This window comes from Candoia aspera, chromosome 12 (assembly GCF_035149785.1).
Source record: "Candoia aspera isolate rCanAsp1 chromosome 12, rCanAsp1.hap2, whole genome shotgun sequence".
NCBI lineage: Eukaryota > Metazoa > Chordata > Lepidosauria > Squamata > Boidae > Candoia > Candoia aspera.
Window position 1 is genome coordinate 17,501,463 of NC_086164.1, and position 24,704 is coordinate 17,526,166.

At 40.1% G+C, this 24,704-nt stretch overlaps 2 protein-coding genes across 2 annotated transcripts in view; both read left to right on the forward strand.

Annotated features, from left to right (window-relative positions):
* Positions 1–24,704, forward strand: part of LOC134504245 (UDP-N-acetylglucosamine transferase subunit ALG13 homolog) — an 80,247-nt gene that overhangs the window by 43,135 nt on the left and 12,408 nt on the right. The window lies entirely within an intron of this gene.
* The window catches only part of LOC134504521 (putative bifunctional UDP-N-acetylglucosamine transferase and deubiquitinase ALG13), a 45,539-nt gene that overhangs the window by 15,830 nt on the left and 5,005 nt on the right, over positions 1–24,704 (forward strand). The window contains exons 11-18 of the mRNA XM_063313770.1: positions 2,938–3,035; positions 3,988–4,094; positions 8,583–8,814; positions 9,750–9,863; positions 10,454–10,610; positions 11,936–12,071; positions 13,844–13,879; positions 20,512–20,628. Of these exons, the coding sequence (XP_063169840.1) occupies positions 2,938–3,035; positions 3,988–4,094; positions 8,583–8,814; positions 9,750–9,863; positions 10,454–10,610; positions 11,936–12,071; positions 13,844–13,879; positions 20,512–20,628 (997 nt within the window). The remainder of the gene's footprint in view (positions 1–2,937; positions 3,036–3,987; positions 4,095–8,582; positions 8,815–9,749; positions 9,864–10,453; positions 10,611–11,935; positions 12,072–13,843; positions 13,880–20,511; positions 20,629–24,704) is intronic.

Here is a 24,704-nt window from a genome sequence, read left to right on the forward strand (position 1 = left end):
TTTGGTTGAGGTCTCTTCTTCATAATTCCAGTGTCTTGGCAGTCTCTCCACTGTTTTATCTCCAGTTTTCCACTTTGAGGCTCTCCAAAGGTTGGAGATGTGTGTTGTGCAGCAACTTCTGAACTACATTTATATTGATGGGCTCTTTAGGGCCAAATTATTTTAAAATACTGGTGTAAAGGGTTTTATAAGTCAATTAAGGAATGCAAGAAAAGCTTTCTGTTAGAGCAAGGGCAGGGAAGCTGGTGCTGTTCATATGTTTTCAATGGAGATCTCCATCATTGCTGGAGGTCCTGTTAACTTATCGGAGATGCTGTGCAAAATAAATCTGCTCTAGAAAGAAATGATTTTGAATTTCTCCTATTTTACCTGTAATGGGGATATGCTGAAAGCTTAGCCTGATTCAGCTTTATATCCAACAGCTGCTGCTCATATTCCCACTACCTGCTTTTCTGCCTGACAGTGTTTTTTGTTTAATATTGATGATACATGTTTCTCCTATAAGGTATTTTTTTCTGTTACGTTCCCTGTAGTGTTTCTTATTGAAACATGATGGATTGAACCCTTGATCCAACTCTGAAGTTTCTGAAATCAGAGCCAGAGAGAGAGAGAAGCCATAAACATACATAATTTCATTTTTTTAATCTAGCTTTCATCAACCTGATGCTCTCCATGTGTCCTGGGCAATCTTGGAGCTGCAGCCACAACGTTATCTAGAGGGCACCATGTTGGGGAAAGCTACTCTCATTTTCAACTTTGTGGAGAAAGCCCTATTCTGTAATAGCTCATCAGGTTTCTTTTATGTATAAAAGAGCCAATATGGGGAAATTAACTTGAATTTGGACTGGGGAGATTCAGGTCTAGTCTTCCTTCTGGCTGACTTTGGGCCAGTCATTGTCTCTAACCCTATCCATCTCCCAGTAGATGGATGTAGCAATCCCTTGGAGAAGTTGGAAGGGATTGCTACATCCATTATCATGACTTCCTGGCGTAAACATGGGATGTAAATGTGAAGATGCTTTTAAAAAAATGACACACCACCATTCTGGATAACCAAAAGCTAAAGTAGCTGGAGTGGTAGATAAAAATAACAAACAGCTAAAAGTTAAGCAAAAAGGGGGTTAAAATCTATGAAGAGTTAGGGAAAGGTCTGCCAAAATTAAAACATTTTAATCGAGGTGACACAATGTCATCAGAGGGCCAACTGAATCTCTGGGCTAGGCAGTTCCAGATATACAGAAGGCCTTCAAGATCAGAAAGACCTTTTAGCTTTACAGGTAGTTCTTGACTTACAACCACAATTGGGACTGGAACTTCCATCACTAAGTGAGGCAGCCGTCAAGTGAGTCACGCCTGATTTTACAACCTCTTTTGCCACTTGGTCCTTAAGTGAATCCTGCTTCCCCCACTGAATTTGCTTGTTAGAAGCCAGCTGGGAGGGTCGCAAATGGCAGTCACTTGACCCTGCAACCATCATAAATACATGCCAGTTACCAGGCACCTGAATTTTGATCATGTGACCACAGGGATGCTGTGATGGTCCTAAGTCCCTTTTTTCAGCGCCGTCATAACTGAACAGTCACTAAATGAATGGTTGTAAGTTGAGGACTACCTGTACCTACCAAATTCAATGGTAATGGTAATAGGACTTAATTAAGAGCCTTATTCCAAGGAATCCAAGTGCTTGCACCATTCAAATGGGATTGAATTGTTCCTCCCAGAATTCTTAGCCAATTTTATAGGTGCCCAGTTATGTATTTACAGTTCTAATATTTAAAATTCTTTAAATATTCATGCCTAAGAGGTTGCAGTCCAACCATTTAATAACAAATGGAGTCTTATACCCTGATAGCTGGTGTACCAACCAGTACTTTTTAGTATTTAAGGTTGTGATCCAAAAAATAAGTTCTAAAAATGGGTGAAAGAGATCCAGAGCCCTCACTGGAAAAAAAAGTCTTGAGCTTGGAAGTCTTGTTAGGGTCTCTGGATCGTTTTCTCAGTCTTGTTTCTGCTGTCTTCGTATGTGAGTGAACCAGCTTTCCGTGGCTCAGAGAATTAGGAGATGCTTTCTATGTAGAAAGTTCCATACCACAACCTTAATTCGATCGATATCTCTTATCCTAGAGTAACAGAGTTTTCTAATTAGATCCTCTTCTTTTAGAGAGGAACTCCATGTAAGGACTTCATCTCGATATATAGATTTCTCTCTGGCTTGTACATTCTTAGTGTTTAATCCCAAATTAGGTGAGCTCCATTAACTGAGATCTTCTTAGGATCTCACTGTCCCTAAGTTACAAATCTGGTGACAAGTTCCAGTGAGATCTCAAAAGAATCATACATTTAAATTTCCAGTATTAATGAGTTGGTTTTAACACTTTTGACCTCTTGGGAAAGGCAGATAGCATCTCTGAGAGGTTAGGACACATGGCTCCTTCCTCATACTTTAAAGATGGGTTCTGAATTATCCTTGGAAGTTGTGCTAGTGTTTTTAGGTAGTGTTTCTGGGGCTGTATAGGAGAAAGAGGTGGCAATATTTTCTGTTTTCACTATGCCTAACATTAGTGCATAACACTATTTCCAGATATATTTCTAAAATGGTTCTGGCTTGTATCAAAGACATGTATTGGGCCTCTTGGGTCTTTATAGAAAACAAGGATGCAAATAAAAGGCCCTTTGCCTGTCTTATTATTTTGCTTTACATTTACTGCATCACAAATCATCCAGGGCAGAAAATATAAATTAACTTCAGATTATAAACAGCAGTTATGAAGTGTATTGGCTCTTAGTCAAGGCTGGTTTTGCTTTCAAGAATGAAGCACATCAGTTCATAAGTTGATTCTGGCTATTTTCACTTTTTGGCAGTGCTGCTGTGTAGAAAATGTAAATGCCGATTATTCTGAGTATCCCGTTGGATTTAGTTAGTCTTATTTTTCCCAGGTACGCCTAGAAGCTGGGGGTAAATATTACAATGCCCATATACAGGATGTTGGACAGGATAATATGGTAACTGTCTTCATTGAGGAGCTGGCAGAGAAGTATGTATTTCTTTCTCTTTGATCAAGAATGTATTCATTGCATTTATTCATTGGAACAGTTATCAATATCAGGATTTTAGCTGTGCTAGTTTGAAATAAGGTTGACAGGTTTACAACTAATACTGTACAAACGCTGACATCTTGCTTTCCGTAACACTTCCTCAGATAAGCTGGGTTTAATTCTTTTACAATATGGGGGATTCGGTTCAACGGTTTCTAACATGGAAAAGGTTTCAATTTTATTTCCCAGAGAAAGGTGTGTTGAAAATTAAAGCTTTAATTTCCCCATGTTAATAGTGTTATCATACTATTATGATACGGTGTACAGGCATGACCTTGACACTTAAAAATTTAAGACGTCTTGTGAAACCTTAAAAACAAACATCTTCATTGCATTTGTTTTTGTGGATCAAACGTTGTATGATCCATTCAGCTTTTGTGATAATAAATGTATTAATCTTTAATATGCCTCCTGATTCTGCATTTTTGCTTGAGTTCTCTGGAAACTCAACAAATTGTAGTATTACAAAAGAACACAGTATGAAACCTATTAAGAGAATAATACTTGTAAGTAACTATAAGAGGAGAGATTGGCTTATCAAGTCCAGTTCTCTGACAATTTGATGGAAATGGGCCTATTTCCACTATTAGCTTGTGTGTAACAAAGACAGTTCTGTTTCTTCAGGCTATTTAACTTAAGTTAGTGTGTACTTTGCCTGAGTAACCTTAAATAGGATTACAACTAATTTAAGTTCCAACTGTGGTACAAGTCAATTTATGTTAATGGTCAGTATCATTGTGCAGACTTGATCATCTTCGTGTGGGACTCTTACGGATAACAAGCCAATGAAGTGGGGAACAGGCTTTAATTTTAGATGTCACAGGTCTTATATTGTTACGATTCTGAGATTTGTTGTATGGTTGTGCTAACTCTGGTTGGGGTGATGTGTAGGCATGTTGTTCCACTGGTGAACTTGAAGCCTGTGACCCAAGTCAATCCAGTTCCTGCCTGGAACGTGGTCTCTGCTAGAAAAGGAGGAACCTATCAGAAGATAACAGGTGGGTACACCCATGAGTAAAAACAGTAATGGGGTAGCTGTCTAGAGTAGTAAGGAAGCTTGTGACTGCAACAGTGCTCCAACAGTAACTCAACAGCCTTTCTTCTGGCAGGGGATGAATTGCCACCCATTTTCCCATCTTTCACTGTCCAGCTCATCTCTCTCTGAGTTGAAAATTCATCATGACAAGGAATTTCCTAGCTGCTTGTGCTAATTTCTTCCCAAACATGTGCTTTTATGTGCCATTTCCCCTTTTACATAGTGTTTTTATTAGAGCTTTTACTATGTATGTGCCTAGTATATGTGTAGTAAAACTCTAAAAAAGAAAAAGAAAGAAAAAGCTTCAGGTTGACATTCAAGAAGAGCAAATTGGGTAAGAGGGCATCACAGTGCGAATCCCACACCTATTTCTTATCCAGTCTTGATCCCCAAATTTTGATATTTTAAAGCAACCAAAAGGCAAGACCTCTCTGAGACCAGGTAGATTAAAATGTTGGAACTTCGCACAGTGTTTTTGTCTCCAAGGTCTTTGAGAAAAAACATTTCTTCAGGCTGGCATCCTATTGAGAGGAGCTGAGCGTGCCTGCTTCTCCCTCAAGTTCTGAGTTTGCAGGCTTTTTCTCAATGAATATTCTTAATAAATACTACCTTCCCACAAGAAGGAGCAAAGTTGCACTTGCAAAATCCTTGCAATCCTTGCCTGATTCCTCAGGTTTGATGTCAGCTGTAAGGGACTTGTGAGATCTGATAGATCAAACTTATTAGTGGGGAGTTTATTTTGAGTCTGGATTATTACTGCCATATATAAGCAGTTACTAAGGTAAATGCTCCCTCAAGTCAAACTTGATCCCCGGATTAATCATTTTTAAACACTCAGTTTGGCTAAAAGATTCTCCCCCACAATTAATTGAAAAAATCAATTTTGAAAACTCCTTTTTATTATTACTCAAGCGTCTTGCAACATCTTAAAAGAAGTATTTAATGTTTATGAAGAAGCAGGTGAATTCTAGTTAGATGTTTAATGAGTATATGTTACTTTAAAATAAATATTTTTCCCCATCTGGAAACACCCTGGTCAAATGCAGACTTAATCCAGATTTAATCAGTTAAAGTTAAACTGATCTAAACCTGGAGGTAGAATACCACAAGGAAGTTGCAATGATATAAAATCGTAAAACTCTAGCTATGAATTATAACAGACACGGTTGAACATTCAGAAGATAAAGCATATTAAAATCCATCCCCCTCATAAGTGTTCATTGGGTGTGAAAGTGTTCATCATCAACATATGTAATCCCTGACACTTTCCTGTGTTAAGTCATAAAGAATCTACAAGGGCATTTTTAGATGTGGCTCAACCTGTGGTTGAGATCAAAATGATTTTCTTGTATATAACTGAAAAGTTTGCTTTTCTCCCAAAAAGCAAACAGATCTAAAGTTTCCAACTCTTTAAGGGCCTGCTGCAACAAATTTTGCTGCAAGTGTTTATTATTGTTAATAACTTTAAATGTACTCATAAAGTGGATATCCGAAGAGATAATGAAAGAAATGTGCTCGGTCACTCTTTTACAAGTAGACACTTCACTCAATATCTCAGCCTTTTTTGTACCTTTCTAAGAGCCTTCCCACTGTCTCAGTCCCTAAAGATGCAAAAGCTTCTCTCTAATTACCATCCTGCAGATCTGTTAGATTACTCTTACATCTGAAGAGTTATGCTGAACTGGCTAAAAGAGGTGAGGACTTGTGTTTTGCAACATGACACGCAAGCGATCCTTGCTGGTTGTTTGAAGAAAAATGCTTCAAACAATTACGACGTTCTTATGAAACAGGAAAAACTAATTTTCTCTTCAGAGACAATATGGAAATATCCAGGTAGAATCTGATCAAATGTAATTAACCAAAGGTCATAATGTTAATCAGAACCTTGTGCAACACACTTTTTTGTATGCAGCTGATACTAACGCCAAGGCTAGTATCCTGTGCTGTATGCAAATGTACCCCAATTCCTTCCTTCTTCTCATATATACTGTATATATACACATTTTATTTATTTATATAGCCACCCATCTCAGACCAGTGACTCTGAAATTTAATTATAAATACAGCCAAGAGATATTAAAATCCGTCGGTGTCAGCTCATTTTAGCAATCAGCTAAGAACATCCTGGAGTAGTTCAACCTTTCATTAAGAATTTTCTAAATAGGTCACGTTCATTAACTAACTCTTCTTGTTAGAAAATGCATTCTCAGTATTCAGAGGTACATCATGTTTGGTAGTTTAGATAATTTTGATGGAAAATTTATATTTTCACAGCAGACCAGACAATTATGTGGGAACTTAGAATAATATATATATATATATATATTTTATCCCGCCTTTATTATTTTTACAAATAACTCAAGGTGGCAAACATACCTAACACTCCTTCCTCCTCCTATTTTCCTCACAACAACAACCCTGTGAGGTGAGTTGGGCTGAGGGAGAGTGACTGGCCCAAGGTCACCCAGCCGGCTTTCACGCCTAAGGCGGGACTAGAACTCTCCTACCAAGCCTGATTGGCTCTTGGGCTGAGAGAGAGGGGCTGGCCCAGGGTCACCCAGCCGGCTTTCATGCCTAAGGCGGGACTAGAACTCTCCTACCACGCCTGATTGGCTCTTGGGCTGAGAGAGAGGGACTGGCCCAAGGTCACCCAACTGGCTTTCATGCCTAAGGCGGGACTAGAACTCTCCTACCACGCCTGATTGGCTCTTGGGCTGAGAGAGAGGGACTGGCCCAAGGTCACCCAACTGGCTTTCATGCCTAAGGCGGGACTAGAACTCACAGACTCCTGGTTTCTAGCCCAGCACCTTAACCACTAGACCAAACTGGCTCATCTATATAAAATGGAAGCAACCATTTCTTAACTGTTCTCCCTTGTATTATTTTTTACTGTCCCCCCTTGGATTGTGTAAAAGCCCTTTTATACCAAATCTTCAAATTACTGTATATTGATATATAATACACTTTGTACCAAGAAATGGAGTTTCCAACTATCTTGGTTATGCATACTACAGAGAAAAATATTTGAAAGATTAATATTGGCTGGATTTCTTTTAAAATTTTGGGAGAGGAAAAACAGAATTCTTACAGATGGTGAATTTCTGTTCTGTTCAGAATCCAACCCGGGAGCAGAAAAACATTTTGTGTTATTTAATCATCCAAACTGAAAAATGAGGTAAACTTAATTGGAGCTCCACAAATAGCTAATCAAGCTACTGTCGTTATTCATTAGACAACAGATGTATCTCTTTCCCTTCTTTATTTTAAAGGAAAAGTTAACAATAGTCTCCGTATTTTAAATTCCTGTATGTGGCAAAAATAAGCATCCACAAATGAAAAGGTTAAAGAAATCTTTTGGCAGAAAAACCAAATCCAGGATTTTATTAGTTTGGGAGGAAAAAAAAGGTTATGCAATAAGATGATGTGCTGAGAAAGTAAATTCGACAAGATTTTAGCTGTTAAAATAATTCAGGGGAAAAATATCTATGAATTTATATCTCACTGAAAAGGAACTTGACTTTTGATTTTTCCCCCTTCCTTGTTCAGTGCAAAAAGCAATGCTAAAATTTTCTGGAGTGTTAAGTACACTTGGTCCGAATAAAACAGAATAAAATATATTTGCCATCTAACCTCTGTAAGGAAATGAATGGTGGTCACGACTTTGGCCAGAAAAGGGAAGCGCTGTTTCGAACTGTTAGCTCAAAAACAAAACTTGTTGATTAAGTGAAAGAGAATTGTAAGGTCCCACGTGCATTCTGTTTTGTACTGATTTGTCTTCCACTGTTTTGCCCAAAAGACATTTTTTACATGTAAAAGTTTAGCTACTCATCCACCACCCAAGGATCAAAGAAGGCATGGCAAGGAAGCAGGAATTCCATGGTGGAGGAGGGATGAAAGTCTCTGAATTTTTTTTAAAAACTTTTGGGGGGTTAAATCTGGGTGGTAAGCCTATTTTACTTCTTAGTTTGGATTAAGTTTTTAAAAAAGCAACAGGGAAAGGGGAGGTGTTGGCGTAGGTTTCCATACCCTCTTGTTCAAAAAAGGGCACGTGGAAAGGCCTATTTCATATTCGTCCTGTAAAGTACATTAAAATAAAGGATTCCTCAGAAGGGGACCTCAAAATTTTTTCAAGTGTATAACACTTATATATTGACTTCTTCATACTATTGGGCCTTACTTGGATTCCTACACGTGGCCCTTCTGCTACAGCTGCTCCCCCCGCCCACCCCGTTCTCCAAATCTAGTTTTAGATGAAGTTGAGCTTTCTTGCCGTCACATAATAACTTCTCCTAAGATCATTCTAAAATTCTCCCCTCCTGGCCCCAGCACTGTTTTATTTCAGGCAAACCGAAAAAAGCCCCCAGTTGCAAAAATAAGAAAGCTGACCCAGCTTGTAGGTTAATCTGAGGTACTCCTTCAAGGTGATCTGCTATTCTTAATCCGCTTCTAGATATGGATATAAAATCACGGAAGAAGCTGTTCAAGAAAGTGCGTGGGAAGGAAGTCTATATGACTGTGGCTTACAGCAGGGGTCACCCTGTCCTGCCCCCTCGACTGCAGCACAGCGTGATGTCGGATCGATCGTCTTCGGTCCACTGCTCCCAAAATGGACACATAAATCCATACGAGCATTACCATTTTCAGAATCCGCAGCGGACTGGCCGGGGATATGGGATGCCCAGGTAAGGAGACTCGTAGCCTAGCCAGCACATTTTGTTATTAAGCAATTCAGAGTTTGTTGCGTTGCTGATTTCATCATGATTTTGGCCATAAGCGTCATGCTGATTTGAGTATTACACTGTCATAGGGTGTCCACAGAGCTACACAGAACTTTTGACCACGTCTCCCTGATTTCGGCGGCCTTTATTTCCACGTGCATCGTTTGCAGGTTAAAAAGGAATATTTTAACTGAAGCGTGCTGTGCTAGTGAAAGGGAGATGAAATTTGCGGAGGGAATTTGCTAGCCCGCTAAACCATGATTTAGTATTGTTTCAACGACTGACTCACTTGTAATTTGTAATTTGGGTTCATACGCTACCTTCTTCCCAACCTGCGTTCTGTAAATGCATGCTATCTCCAACCTGGGAGAACTTTTAATTTAGACAAGCAATGAAAATAAAGTGCAATTTGATCTAGTCCCCCCCCTCCCCCAAACTAATATGATCTACACAGTGGCAGCTCATAAACTCAGGTACTTAAACAAGAAACCATCTAGGAAAACTCAGAGCTGCAAACAAAATCGAGAAGATAAATATCAAAGGCAGCACCGCTGGCAAACTCCTCCTGTTATTGTTGCCAAGAAAACCATATGGATGATGGTCCATCAAGTCATCAAGAGTCAAGATGGACTCAAGGGTGCTCTTGACTTTTACTTAAGCAAAACTTAGCACAGTTCACGTGCAATTAAAAAGTAACATGCTGGGCGGAAGAGAAAGGCAGGAACCTGCATCGTTTGCACACTCTTCCACACTGCCAAATGAAAGCTAAGCCTGAAATCGTTTGCAGCATCTTCATTCACGGACATGTATACAGAAGTACTTGAATGGTGCTAATTAAGAGTCCACCTTGAGACTTCTAAATTCGTAGTTACTTTGCTTTTTTATCCTTTGAAATGTAGGGGATCTGCCCGATTTATAAACAGGAACAACATGACTGGGCCAGAAATAGCATTTTATCCTAGTCCAGGAAAGAGATGTTATCAGAGCTATGATAACTTCTCATATAGATCCCGGTAAGTAATTGTAACCATATTGTTTTAATGCAGTACAATAGGCAATGAATGTTATTCCCTGTCTAGGGTCAGCTGACTTCAATGTTCAGATCTTCTCTTGATGAAAAATTTCCGGGAGAAATTTTTGGAACTGTCTTATACCAAGTTGGTTTATTGGTCTGTTAACTTTCTCCAACTGCTGTCAGGAAAAAAAATTATTTCTCTAGGTTTCATTATAGCCTTTATATGCATGGGATAAAACCTGTGAGTTCCTGCCTGTAAAATACTACTGTTTCACTAGTTCCTTAAGCTCTTCGGATCTGGGCATGCAACTTTTTGTATCCTTGGAGCAAAATTAAACCGTTTCCAACTAAAACATTTTCCAGAGCAACCAAAGATTCCTGCCATTTTAGATTCAGAGCAGTTGCGTTGTTGATTCAGCGTGCCAATGCATGTTATGTGAATCTTACTGTGGGAAAAGTGACAGTCTGATAACAATTGTGTGCAAATGTTCATTGGTAGTTGCCCTTGTAGGAATTTTCTCCGAATGTCTCAGGCTTAGCATATCTGGTGGTGGTAGTGACATTTTAACCTATTCATCCTTCTGGAAGTTCATACAGCCGTAGTCGCAGACAGATGCAGTGTGTAAATAAAGAGTGCCAGTATGGATTTTCACCTGAGAACGGAGAGGAGCCTCAAGGTTTAGAAGAAACAATAACTTTCTATGAAATTGAAGAAGGGGATGATGCAAGTTTTCCTGCTTTACCTGTAAGTCCTTGAGCTGAATTAAACAGAAAAATGCCAGCATGAATCCTTTACAGAGAGGCGGCAAGCGGGTGGGGGAGAAGGGACTGCAAGAGGAAAAACTGAGCGGCACCCTTTTAATAGAAATGCATTCATAATTAAATGATGCACCAGATTAGTATTTTGTTACAGGGATGGATGACTTGCTGAGCCACAATTCTCTTCAGTCCTAGTTCTTAGTAACCGTGATGGAAAAGGATGGGAGATGTAATCCCAAGTCCCATCATTTTTCATCGTTGTCATCAATTATGTGCAATGTTACCTAAGTTCCATGTGTTTTCTAAAATGGTTACAGCTCAGACGTACATTTGGAAGGATGAGCTGGTTACTGCCACTGAACTCCAATTTGGTAGAGCTGGGAAGGTTTTAAGGAATGGCAGTCCAAAAGTGTGGGGGTTGTGTCCACTCCCATATGGGGAAAGATGGGATCTGTGGCTGTGGCTTTTTTAGCTTGGTGCAAAGGCAGACACGGGAGAATCCTAGGAGATGTTGAAGAAATACTGTTCCCTTCTTGTCATCCTAAACCTGTGTGCTTGGCCACTGTGGAAGACAGAATGCTGGTCTAAATGGCCATTGAGTTAATCCAGCAGACTGTTAGGAATAATAATCAGGTTTGCTTAAATACAGTTCCAGATCCCCATTATGGGAAAAGATCAGTCTACAAAGAAGAAGTATAATTGCCGAGCATCAGAATTTAGGCTCTCAATTTTGTTCATGGGATAAAATGTATTAATATAGCAGTGCTCAATGAAATTGTTTAAAAGAGTTAATAGTGAAAAAGGGAAACTAAATTGCTAATTCAACGGTGTCTCTCAAAGGTGTAAATGTGTGTTGGCAATCTTATTCTCAAAAAAAATAATTAAACCTTCATTGTTAACTTCTACCATAAAAGTGGATTTCAGAGTGCCAAAACAAGAGGTTTTCTGCTTCTGTCAGAATCCTGAAAATGACCTAGAGATCTTTTTGCATGTGAGATTTTTTTAATGCTTGCTTTAGCCTTTTCTGCCCTCCTCTGTGCACCGGTTTTTAAAAACAAATTCTGAAAGCTCTAATTACTAAGAAACATTTTTTTTCTCATCCAAATTTGAAAAGAGTATCCCAATGCAAGCTGTTCTTCAAACTTCTTTTTAGAATCACATGGGATGTTCCCGAGTGCCTCGTATCTACCAAAGTCCAATCCATTTATTCCATACTGTTGAGGTTATAAGGAAATGCTGAAACTGTGCTGCATGTTTGGAATAAGGTGAAGGTGTGAAGGTTAAAAAAAAATAATCTGACTTGTTTCTCAGAATCAGGGTAATCCAGCGCCATTAGTTCCTCCTCCCGCAGGATTCTGGGTCACAAGAAGGGCTCCAAGCTCCGTCCCAGTGAACAAGCAGGGGCTGAATTCTTCAGAAGAAGAAGTGGATGAACCAAGTGATAATGGTAAGGATAAAGACAGGATTCATCATTTTCCAACTTCAGAGACGATGCTCACGCAGATCCTCCTGTTCACACCCTCCTCCTGCTGGTCTTTGACCGTAATAGAGACTTGCTTATTCAAACTTACCTACTTCAAGAGAACTTTAGTGAATCATACCAACTCGTAACGGTTAAAAAATGCTTTCTGCCAGGGCAACCACTTCACCTCCTTCGTAAAGTTAGGGATATTGATTAGGTGTAAACTCATTAAAAAATTCTTCTCAGAAGCCTCCCAGCTTGGAATGGAACGTGCTGTTACCTTTCAGGATTGATCTGATCTGAAATTTTCACTTTGTACGCTTACAGGCACCAGTAGTTCTTTCATTATTTCAAAAATGTGTTCTTAATTGGAACCTGGACCTGGCATAGCACGAATGTTAATTAGTTTGGAGGAATCTGTTGCGCTACCCTTCCTGCACGGAGAGTATACCAAATGTTTAGAGTGCTTTGTGGTCACGATCCTTGCATATTTTTCCAAACATTTGGAAAATCGCTCTTATTTTGTATTGATTTGATACGTTGACAATTTATGCAGGTGACCTAAAAAAAAAAGACTAGCAATTAAACTTAGCGCAATCATTAGTGCAATTTGTCTGGTTTAGTAGATTATATCAGAAAACAGGTTTCTTCCTTCCAGCAAAGTATGCTGTCCTGAAACTTTTGGCACATCGAGTTATTTCTGTGGGGTTTTTTTTAAATATAGGTAGTCCTCGCTTAATGACCATGGTTGAGACCAGAATTTCAGTTGCTAAGCAAAGTGGTCATTAAGTGAACCCGACCTGATTTTATGACCTTTTTTGTGGCAGTCATTAAGGGAATCACAGTGGTTCCTAAGTGAAACATGGGTTAAGCGTGGTTCCCCATTGATTTTGCTTGCCAGAAGGTGGCTGAGAAGATAGAAAATGGCAATCATGACCACAGGATGCTGCAGTGGTCATAAATGAAAACCTGTTGCCAAGTGCCCAAATTATGATCACGTGACCGCAGGGTCGCTGCAACGGTTGTGTGAGCACCGATTGTAAGTCGTTTTTTTCAGCACCGTTGTAAGTCTGAACTGTCACTAAACGAATGGTCATTAAGTGAGGACTACCTGTGGTTTAACCAGATACAAATTCAGCAGTGGGGTGCATGACAAATGCTATTACCATATTCCATAATTTAAGCCAGTCTCACACAGCCAGATCTTAAGAATTGTTGAAGTCTTGTGATCTCCAGTCAGAATTGCTAATGGTTGTGCAATTTGGGGATTATGGAATTTGAAGTGTGTAATGTTGGGCATCTGGAGGGCATGAGGATTGGGGGAATGTCATCTAAAGGTTTTGGATAACTACGTGACTCTTAAACATAAGACGACATTTTCATCCTTTCTCTTGAAGTGTTTATTTTACATGAAATTTATTTTTTTAATGAATTTTATTAAGAGTTTTACAAAGAACATAAAAACTTACACAAACTAGTAGAGTAAAAGAAAGAATGAGAAAAAAGAAAAAGTGCAGAAAGAAGAGAAAGAAGATGCTTCCGATTTCCTTTGCGGCAAAGTACAATTACAAAATTATCTCTTACGCTATGAATGCAGAAAAACCTCACTTTTTTCTATTACCCATTTTTTTTCTAATCATCAAAACTTTAAGTCATAAGTGCATTTTTTCCATTTCATGCAAAAAGTCTATAGGGGGTACATGAAATTTATTTCTAATATGTGTGTCTAATGGTGCACTTCCCCTCTGCTCTTCCAGGGGAATACCATGAGGATTATCTGTACACTCCTTCAGGTGAGGCTAGACTCTTTCCCAAAATGTCTACTTCAGCATAACTTAATGTTTTGATATATTTTTTTAATCCATTCCGTCGTGTCTGATTCTCAGAGACTGCCTGAACAAATCCCTGCAGTTTTCCTGGCAAGATTTTCGGAAGTGGTTCACCATTGCCTCCTTCCTAGGGCTGAGAGAGAGCGACTTGCCCAAGTCACCCAGCTGGCTTTCTGCCTAAGGCAGGACTAGAACTCCCGGTTTCTAGCCCGGTGCCTTAACCACTACACCAAACTGGCTCTCTCAAAAGTTTCATAGATAGTTGTATCAGGTAGCTGCTCCTGTCAACTTCGTATTTCTCCCTGCTTTCCAGATCCAGACTGTGAAACAACAACAGTATTTAATGCAACTGAATCTACTGCAAACTTGGTAAGCTTTAATTAAGAACGGTGAAATTAGCATGGTCAGAACCTGCTAGGAGCCCAACAGAGAGGATGTGGAAGCAATTTCCAAGCTTGGCTCTGTTATATAATACTGTTGTGAGGGTGGTCTTTGAACTGTGGAAATTGCAACCACTCTGCATAAAGTAACGAGAATGGCGCTTGCTCCGGTGAGCGTGCCAAATAGTTGCTTTCCAACTTTGCTGTGGCTCAGTTGCTCACGTTAGAAGACATCTTGGCCAAGGAACCAGCTTATGTTGGCCATACAGACCACAAACAATCCTGTTTTTTTCTCTCCCCTCACTGCCAGCCTTTCCTGCTTTAAAGTTAACAGCTTGGAATCCTTTGCTTTCGTTTCATTAAGTGGAACCTGGTTTGTTGGCAATTTCTATTTTTGGTCTAACTGACCTAAAATTGTAGGTTGCCTTTTGTGACTGGCCTATGGAGCAGAAGGTAATTGGGTTCTAACATTTAAAAAACTGGGAGACCCTGTGGGGCTATTGGGTTTGTTAGCAACTGTAAGATCTTAATCATATGGTTTAAAACACTAAGTTGTTTCTTAGCATTAGCCAGGTGGTTTTTATGTATAGCTAGGAAGGGGAAATTTGTTACCTCATGTATTAAAGAATGTTACACCATCTGTAACAATCAAAGTGTTAAATAATGTAAGGGTACTGGAAAGAAGAGTGCAAAGCACTACGCCTTAAAGGGAAAACAGTAGTCTTCATGTTTTATTGTTGGAAGATCTGACGTAGCCTGATAAAATATTGGGGATGGTTTACATCTAAGTAATAGAAAAGGCAGAACACCAAACAGAACATAATGGACTTTTTAATGTTACTTTTCATACTTAATTTATGAGTTATTAATTCATATCATCACATGCATTACCAAGCCTTAGTCCCCTGGCATTATACTCAGACTAATATTTATGAAATCTAGAGAGTGCAGGTCTTCTAAGCGCAATCCCCCCAAAATCATGGCAGCTTGGTTTTCCATCGGTCTCCTCCAACTGAGTTTCCTTCCGTTGGGTTGCTGCCAGCACTTGGTCATTTCAGAGGAGAGACTGAGTTGCTCTTAGCTGGAACTAGTTAATGTTCTGTGGAGCAAGACAGTTGCCTTCTCACCATAAGAAAATGGAAATGGTTGTCTGCTCCGTGACGATAACAAAAGTTTCGTTGATCTGTCCGCTTAATGGGTGAGGGCTTGTATCCACTTTTCTGAACGTTTTCTAAATTTCTCTGTTTTTCTCTCTTTGCAAGTAAGCGAGAGATCCAGTTGTGGCCAAGCCCCCAGTGAACATGCCAGCAACCTGATCTATCTTGCTCTTCTTCCCTGCACATGCCTTCCAAAGCAGTGGATATATTCACAGGATAAATGTACCTAGTGGAGCATGAAAACATAATGGTTGGGTTGTGATGGAGCTGAAGTACTTCTCTCTGGTTCAAAGAACTTCACAGTGGCTGCCCACTGATGTATTTTATTGGCCCAGCCTTCCTTGACATGCTGTCTAGAAATTATAGGTGATGAAGTCCAGAATATCTGAATGGCACCAGCTTGGGGGAAACAGGATTACACAAACCATGATTTGGAAGTACAGGTAGTCCTTGCTTAACAACCACAATTGGGACTAGAATTTTGGTTGCTAAGCAAAGTGGTCATTAAGCGAATCCAACCTGATTTTTACAACCTTTTCTGTGGCGGTCAGTAAATGAATCACTGTGGCCATTAAGCAGACTGCGTGGTTGGTAAGTGAATCATGCGATTCCCCGTTGACTTTGCTTACCAGAAGCTGGCCAGGAAGGTAAAAAATGGCGAGCATGTGACCACGGAATGCTGTGATGGTCACAAATGCGAACTGGTTGCCAAATGCCCAAATCATCACATAACCGGGGGATGCTGCGACGGTCGTAAGTGTGAGGGCTGGTCGCAAGTCAGCTTTTCCAGCACCATCGTAAGTCCAAACCAGCATTAAACAAATAGTTGTTAAGCGAGGGCTACTTGTAGCTGCAAATCAGGATGCAAATCCCTGAATTGAGGTGGATTTGGATAAGGGGATTCAACAGAAAACAAAATTCAGTTTGGCACAGAAGATGTAAATTCAAAGACCCAGCATTTTTATCTCTCTGAACACTCTTAATATCCCTTGTTTTTCATTAAGCCAAGTGACCCTTCAATAGCATATAAGATTAATTCTCATTTCTGTCATTCTCTTTTTGAAATGTCTAGTCTCTGCAGGATGCAGGGACGAATTGTGTCTCTCCTCAGGAAGGAGCTGCTTCCTACGGTTACTCCCAGAAGGTAAATTTCTCTGAGGATATAATTGTATGTTGAGAAGCATTTAAGTCAAAGTGGCTTGAAGATCCCAGACGTTTTAGTGAAGCACCTATTTTAACTTAGCCTTGATAAAGGAAAGAAAACATTCAGCTAACTAAAATGTGCCTAAGTGGGAGCCCACTACAGAATTCCTTCCAAACTCCAGTGTTTAATGCCACTCTAGAAGAAAATTATTACATTCAAGGGGATTAATCACGCTAATTCTATTGATCGTAGTATTTAGTTACTTTCTATGCTGTATTGCTCAAAGACCGAATGTAGGCTTTGTCCGTTTCTCCCCAGTAGTGCACCCCAACCCAGCTGCTTCAAAGCTGTATCATTTATGCAGCCAGGGTGACTTCTTAAAGGCCAGAGCAGATGAAAGAAAAATAGGAAAGTTGCTAATTATTTGTATCAGATTTCACTGCTAATTATTTATTTATTTATATCATATTTTTATCACCACCTATCTCCCCTACACGGGGATGGTTTGTGACAGCCAGTATCTGTGGAATTTGTGGATGCATCTGAAAAATCCATACTCCACGGGAGAGTCAAAATTTAGAATGTTCTAAAGTAAAAAGTCACTCAGCCCATACGACATTCAGATAAAGAGATTTTGGAAGTGAATTTTTGCCTGAGATGTATGCTGGTAATGCTCAACTAGAGTTTATTGTGGCACCCAACTTGGGCTATTCAGATCGGAGGAGAGTTCATCCTGCAGAGCCATTTGCTCCCAGGATGCCTTGTGTTTTGTGATTTGAGTTTCTCTGTTGGGGGAAACCATGCTGAACTTTCTGCCCGCTCCTTCATAGGTGATGGTGAATTCTGCCATTATATCCACCTCTGCTTGTGTGAACACAGCGCCGGCTGCCATCTTTTCCTCCAGTTCCAGTGCTTCAGCTCAAGTCAGTATCACTGCATCTGCCCCCCAGAATGCTGTTCCGTCGATCTTAGTATCCCCGTCGGTGGGAAGGCCAGGTGGAGTATTGGTTTCATTCGGGTCCTTGCAGTATTTCCGGAAAAGGCTTTTGGTTTAGGGTTCCTGGGCACCACGCTCTTTTTGAATCAGGGTAGTTGTTTAGCCCCTGGTTGGCGCTAAAGGGAGTTCCTTTTTTCTTCTGGCGGAGTCAAATGCTGTTACGTACTTTGGCAATAAAGTTACAAGGAAGTCTAATCCTTAGGAATGGAGGTCCTCTAAGGGGCTGGTTATAGAAATCAATCAATCACATACATACATATATACATACATACTGTTTTTTTTCATTGTGGATGCAAAAGGTTTAGCTTCCTTCCATACTTTAGAAGATACTTGGCAGAGGCAGAGAGATCCGATCTGGTTGGGATTCTCAATTTGACTTGGATTGTGGATCCAGTTTAAATCATTTTGGGAACCTTGAGTGAGATTGCTTAGATTTCCCAAATGGTTTTGATCTGATTCAGAAAGTTTGGTTCAGTTATTCAAATTTCTCTGAATTAAAACTTCATACAGTCCCAGTATTCCGCATACATGGACTAGGAAGCGGAATGAGGAGTGCTGGAAGAGCTTGAAATATGTGTGCTCTCCACTCTGCCTAGTGGTCCGCAGAACACCCATATCAGCCTCAGTTGGGTGTTTCCCCTTGCGTCCACAAAGTGCCTGCTGCTTCAGGGCTTTTACCCTGTGATTGAAAAAGGACACCCAACTATACAGCGGCATTTAGTTAACCTTAGTTGATGGATAAAAGATAAGCAGGGTCAACCCTGGTTAATGTTGGGATGGGAGATCACTAGGAAAGCCAGGGTTGTAGGGGAGATCAGGAAATCCAGAAAATTACTTAGAACAAGAGAGCAGCAAACCATTTTCACATTTCTAGCCAAGATGGGTGGATGAGTCTGGCTGAGCCTGAGTCGAAGAACCTTTTTACTGAGAAGTAAAGACTAAGATGATTGTGCAGGGATCTACTAGTACTTTTACCTGTTCTTTCTCATCCCAGAGGGTAAGACACAGAGGAATGGTCTTGGACTACTGCAAGCCAATGTTAGGATCAACCTCCTGCCAATAGAAGCGTTTGACACTGGACCCTATTACCGAGAGCAGTGATGGGCTCCCCTTTGTGGGATGTGGGAAGCAGAAGGCGGACATTCGTCTTTCAGGGATGCTTTGATTTTGATTTTTGTATTCAGCTTGGGGTTGGACTTGATGGCCACCTTGGTCTCTTCCAAAATGTTGTTTCTGTGCGTGCGTGTACAAACATTACTACCTGACATCAGTGGGCAACCTTTTGGTGGCCAAGGACCACATTTAACACGTTTTTACAAGAGCAGTTAGGTTGATGGTATGCGGTGGTGCTGCGGGTTAAACCGCTGAGCTGCTGAGCTTGCCGACTGGAAGATCGGCGGTTCAAATCCGCGTGACGGGGTGAGCTCCTGTTGCTAGTCCCAGCTCCTGCCAACCTAGCAGTTCGAAACATGCCAGTGTGAGTAGATTAATAGGTACCGCTTCGGCGGGCAGGTAACGGCGTTCCGTTCAGTCATGCCGGCCACATGACCACGGAAGTGTCTATGGACAAACGCCGGCTCTTTGGCTTTGAAACGGAGATGAGCACCACCCCCTAGAGTTGGACATGGCTGGACTTAATGTCAAGGGAAACCTTTACCTTTACCTATAAAGTAGGCAAAGTCTGGATTGCTTATACGGGCTGGACTGTCTTTCAGAAGGGAGTTATTTGTTCATTTTAGACTCTTTGTTGAAGTTTTTCTGCTTTTCCCATCTCAACAGAAAAAGTAGATGGGCTCCGAGTATTTGAAGTAAAGTAATACAACGGCAGCATCTTGACACCCTTTCCAGCAATTGTGGGAACGTGCTCTAGGGGCAGCCAACGGGCCTCCTAAATATCTACCCTTTATATGCAGAACTCACATAAGCCACATAATCTCATTCATATCTGATCATTATGGTCCTACTAAAGCACAGTACAGTTGAGCTGCTTTGTTCAAGAAACGGGTAAAGCGAACGTTAGGGAGTATGGAAGAAGTTTCTGATATCAGAAGTAATAAGTTGTTTTTAGTAAGCAAGAAGTTGTTGATTGATTGATCAAATTTATCACCACCCATCTCCCAAAAGGGACTCTGGGCGGTTTACAATAAAACATAAATAAGAAAAATATAAAACTATAAAATACTATAATACATAATAAAAGAAATATGATAAAACCCCCAATGGCTGAAAGTTCTCTGTGATGCAAGCAGAGCAGGGTCCTAAGAAACTAACCATCCCCAGGAATGGCTACTCTCTCTCCTGCCCCAGGCATGATGACAGAACCAGGTCTTTAGCTGTTTCCTAAAGTCCAGGAGGGAGGGAGCCAATCTCACTTTCGGGGGGGAAGGATATTCCAAAGGGCAGGGGCTGCTGCCGAGAAGGCCCGCCTCCTGGACCCCGCCAGATGGAATTCTCTTGCAGACGGGGTCCTCAGCAAGCCCTCTCTGCATGACCGGGTGGGACAGGTTGATATGATGGGGAGGAGACGGTCCCTCAGGTAACCTGGACCCGTGTCATATAGGGCTTTAAAGGTGATAACCAACACCTTGAATTGGACCTGGAAGCAGACTGGCAACCAATGCAGCTCGCGGAGCAAAGGGGTGACATGTGCTGATCTTGGTTATTTAAGATGTGTTTTTATTGCTCATTTTACTGTATGCCACTCAGGGTCACATTCACGAGATGGACAGCTATCTAAATTGGATGGATGGAGGATAGGATGATAGATGATTGATATAGATGGATCTTACCATTCAAAATGGAATGTAAAAGGATTCCAACTATTTTTCTGTAACAAGGCCAGACTGTGGATGTCTGTTTTATGGATTCCACTGCATTCAAAATCTGATTTAACATTTCTCTCTCCCCTTTTTAAATAGTTGTAATCCCATCAGTGTATCAGTCGTCTCCCCTTCCTCCTGTCAGTGATGTGGGGGAAAGTGGTGGTATTACACCACCTTATTCTTGTGATCCCAGTGGAAGTGATCTGCCTAGAGGTAAGACACTCTTAAGTGTGGGAGTAATTTTAGTTATGTAAAATCAGTCAATTCTAGAGATGCTTGTGGAATTATGTTTTATTATATGCATTAACCCAGACTATACTATCCAGATTAAAGTGCAAATTGGGACTTTATTATCCAGCAAATTTTGAATGCCAGAAACTTCTGGTTCCGTTTTTTCCCCTCGGAGAAATGCTTCAAAATATATTTAAAGGCATATTTTTTGTAAGAACATGTATTTAAAATATGTAGTCATATTAAATGCGTCTTTGCTTAACTGCTGCAACAATGGAAGTAGAATCATGGAGTGACACAGCTCCTGAAAACAGGGGAGTTGGTCTATTCTGGAGATAAAACATCAAGTGTTAGGAGTGTGGGCTGGAATTTGTTTATTTATTTATTTTCTAGCCTGCCTTTATTATTTTTATAAATAACTCAAGGCGGCAAATGTACCATATCCAGTACTCCTCCTGTTTTCCCCACAACAACAATCCTGTGAGGTGAGTTGGGCTGAGAGAGAGTGGCTGGCCCAAAGTCACCCAGCCGGCTTTGATGCCTAAGGCGGGACTAGAACTCTCATACCATGCCTGATTGGCTCTTGGGCTGAGAGAGAGGGACTGGCCCAAGATCATCCAGCTGGCTTTCGTGCCTAAGGCGGGACTAGAACTCACAGCCTCCTGGTTTCTAGCCCGGAACCTGTAGGAAGCTGCTTTGTAAACAGATTGGAGGAAGAAAAGTGGATGAGAAGCCACTCCATTTTTTCCAGGTTTAAACAGTTTAATTAATTGTATTTAATGTTCAGAAAAGAAGGGGATGGAATGAAAGTGTAAAACCCGATACCATGAAATATAACGTATCTCTAATTCTCTCCTTGAGAGCCAGTTTGGTGTAGTGGTGAAGGCATCAGGCTAGAAACCAAGCAAGGTTTTTCAGAAGTGGTTGGCCATTGCCTCCTTCCTAGGGCTGAGAGAGAGTGACTGGCCCAAGGTCACCCAGCTGGATTCACGCCCAAGGCAGAACTAGAACTCACAGTCTCCTGGTTTCTAGCCCAACACCTTAACCACTAGACCAAATTGACTCTCTCCAGTTACATAACGAGTCCCCCTTTCTTGGGGGAGATGGGCGGTAATAGAAGTTTGAAAAATAAAATAAAATAAATATATCCAGAGATATATCTTCAGAATAGACCAACTGCCCCGTTTTCAGGAGCTGTGTCACTCTAAGCCCGGCGTTGGAGCTATCTGAATTTCCCTGGTGTAAGAAATTATACATCAAACACATCTACGGGAGAAGCGGATTAGGGAAGCGAACTGTAATTATATGGTTCCTCCATTTCAAAATCATCTAGAAGGAAAAGGTAGAAGCTGGACAATAACTGTCCTGCAAAGCAGACTAGAGAACTCCATAACTTAGAGTTGTCATTTGATGAAGTTTGCAAATACTGTACACGGTGGGTCAGAATTCGTTGTAATCAGAATAAAGTGGAAGTCAGGTACAGGTCTGTCAGCTTGCATGGATTCTGTATTTGCAAATAGAAAGTACATTGTGCACTGTAAGCTTGCTGTAATGCTCCCAAGTTGCTAACTCGGTTGTGTTGCTTGAAGAATTACTCACTCAGAAATGGGGAGCAAAGTAATATGTGCCAGATGTCCTTTTATTAGTGCATATGCACTCATTCATTCATTCATTCATTCATTCATTCATTGGCTGAAATAACTTCACTGTTTGCAGAAGGTTAAGCTGCTAATGGTGTCTTCCTGTGAATGTGCAGTATCCTATTTCAGGAATGGATGGGTTGAAGGGGACAGCATTTTTGGAAGCTGTATCTCTGATACTTTGAACTGATTCGGCACAAGCTAATGCAATTATTTAAAATCCATACGATTTTTAACCTGAGACTTTTTTCCTTGATTTCCAAATACTGAAAAAAATTATTTCTGGTTTAGTAATTGTTACAGTGTGTGTTCCACAGAGAGAAGAATAAATTATACATATGGCTTAAATTATTTAGCATCTCAATTTTATTTATTTCTTTTCTTTCCATTTATAGTTTTCTTGTCTGTTGTTTAATTGAGCGTGTGGATGCAGATTTTCAATACTGAGGAAAGATCTGTTTTGTTGCTTTTACAAGGTTAACAAGATTTTTTTAAAAAAAAAGTATTTTGACTTCTGTGGTTTAACTTTAAACACAAATCTTTTCATATTGGGCTTCCCCCATGTAATATTTGTCTTTTTTTAATGGATTGATTGATTTGGTGCTGTTATTGTCATTCTTGTAAACTGCTTTGGGTCTTTTATAAAAAGGAGCACACATTTTAATAATGTTTTTATTAGATTTAAATATAGGAAATCTCAGAATTCCACTTGATACCTGTTCTACTTAAATTATTTTTTAACCTGAATTAAGATTGTGTAAACTGTCAGGCTTCCTAAAGTTTTTCTTTTAAAATTGATGTTGAAATTTTAAATATTTCTGGTTGCCGTCAGTATCACAGTATATACCAAATGAGAACATGGAATAAAATCTTCAATAAGGTGTATGGTTTACATCAAGCTGTGTTCCAAGACAGCATATCTCACTGTATGGTCTGAACTATTTGATACTTCCTTTCATAGTTCCATTTATGTGTGTGGTACTTAAAAACAACCCAACAGGCTATGTCATTCCTGCGAGGGACTTCTGGTTTGAAACTTCACATCTCTATATATGCATTTAGATCATCCCACTTTTCTTGTATAAAAGCTTTCCCTAACCCAGAATCTTGCTGGAGTTCTGGGAATTGTAAACCTAACATAAAGTGCACCAGAATAAAGAATGCAGCTTTTCTATTCATCCCACAGGTTTGTTCCTTAATTATCTTTCTGTGTTTTCATTCTTGTAAAACAAGGAGATTTGCTTTGGGGATTTGCCTGCCTATGATCTCCTTCCAAATAAGTTTTCACTTCTGCCTGGGCATGTGCAAATAAGCGTGTGTCAGATCTTAACTCCCTTCAGCTAATAAGTTATGTTGTTTCTTCCTGTCATCCCTACCTCCTATTTTCAGCTATCTAAGTCCAAAAGTAGCAGTGACATGATGTCCACACAGTTTAAAATTGTATTATATTGTTGTAAGACATACGTAATACGGTATATTTTTTTTGATACACTGGTATTTATACAGTATTGACTAGATTATTAACACTCTAATGCAGCCTTTCTCAGCCTTTTGGCCCTGGAGGAACCCTTGAAATATTTTTCAGGCCTCAGGGGACCCTTGCACATTCAGGCTCAAATATAGGCCAGAAGTTAGAAAATTCTTACATTGGTTTCATGGGTAGGCCTGTATAGATGCATTCACAGTGTTCTTCAACTGAAAATAAAGACTGAAACTTACCTCTTTAAGGTGAAGTTGCCTGGATTTGGAATAACTTTTTAAACAAATCATGATCTCCCAGGGACCCCCTAGGGACCTCTCGCACAACCCTAGGGTGCCACGGAACCCTGGTTGAGAAACCCTGCTCTAATGTTTCGATAACTTAGACCATTAAAGATTTTAAAAAAGGTTTCAGTATCAGCCATGATTTGAAATGTTGATGTTAAGCATAAGATTATTATTTTACATCCAAAACTGAATATAACCTTAATAAGCAGCTGCAAATTACATCAACATACTTGTTGTACAATGAAGGCTTCTGTCTTAAGCTGAATACTTAACACTAAGGACTCCACTAGCTTGTTACTTATTATTGTTTGTGAATGTTGTGAAAAAACAGCACATAGACAAAGCAAAATAGGGAACAACTAAAAAGGAAAAAAAAAGATTGTTTGGTTTCTAACCTCCCCCTTTTTGTGCTTCTGCTGATTTGTGGTGTTTATATACATTTAGGCCAGACAGTTCTAACATTCAGTGGTTTAAAAGTACAGTATACAGAAGAAAAGGTAGATAGATTACAGAAGGATAACTCAAGAATAATTGTATTTTCCCCATGCTGAGATCTGTCCTAACAGCATAGAACGATTTTTTCCCCCCTCTCCTCTGTTTAAAATTTTGCAATTGGCTTTGAATGTCACCACCAAAGCAGTGGCACTGTGA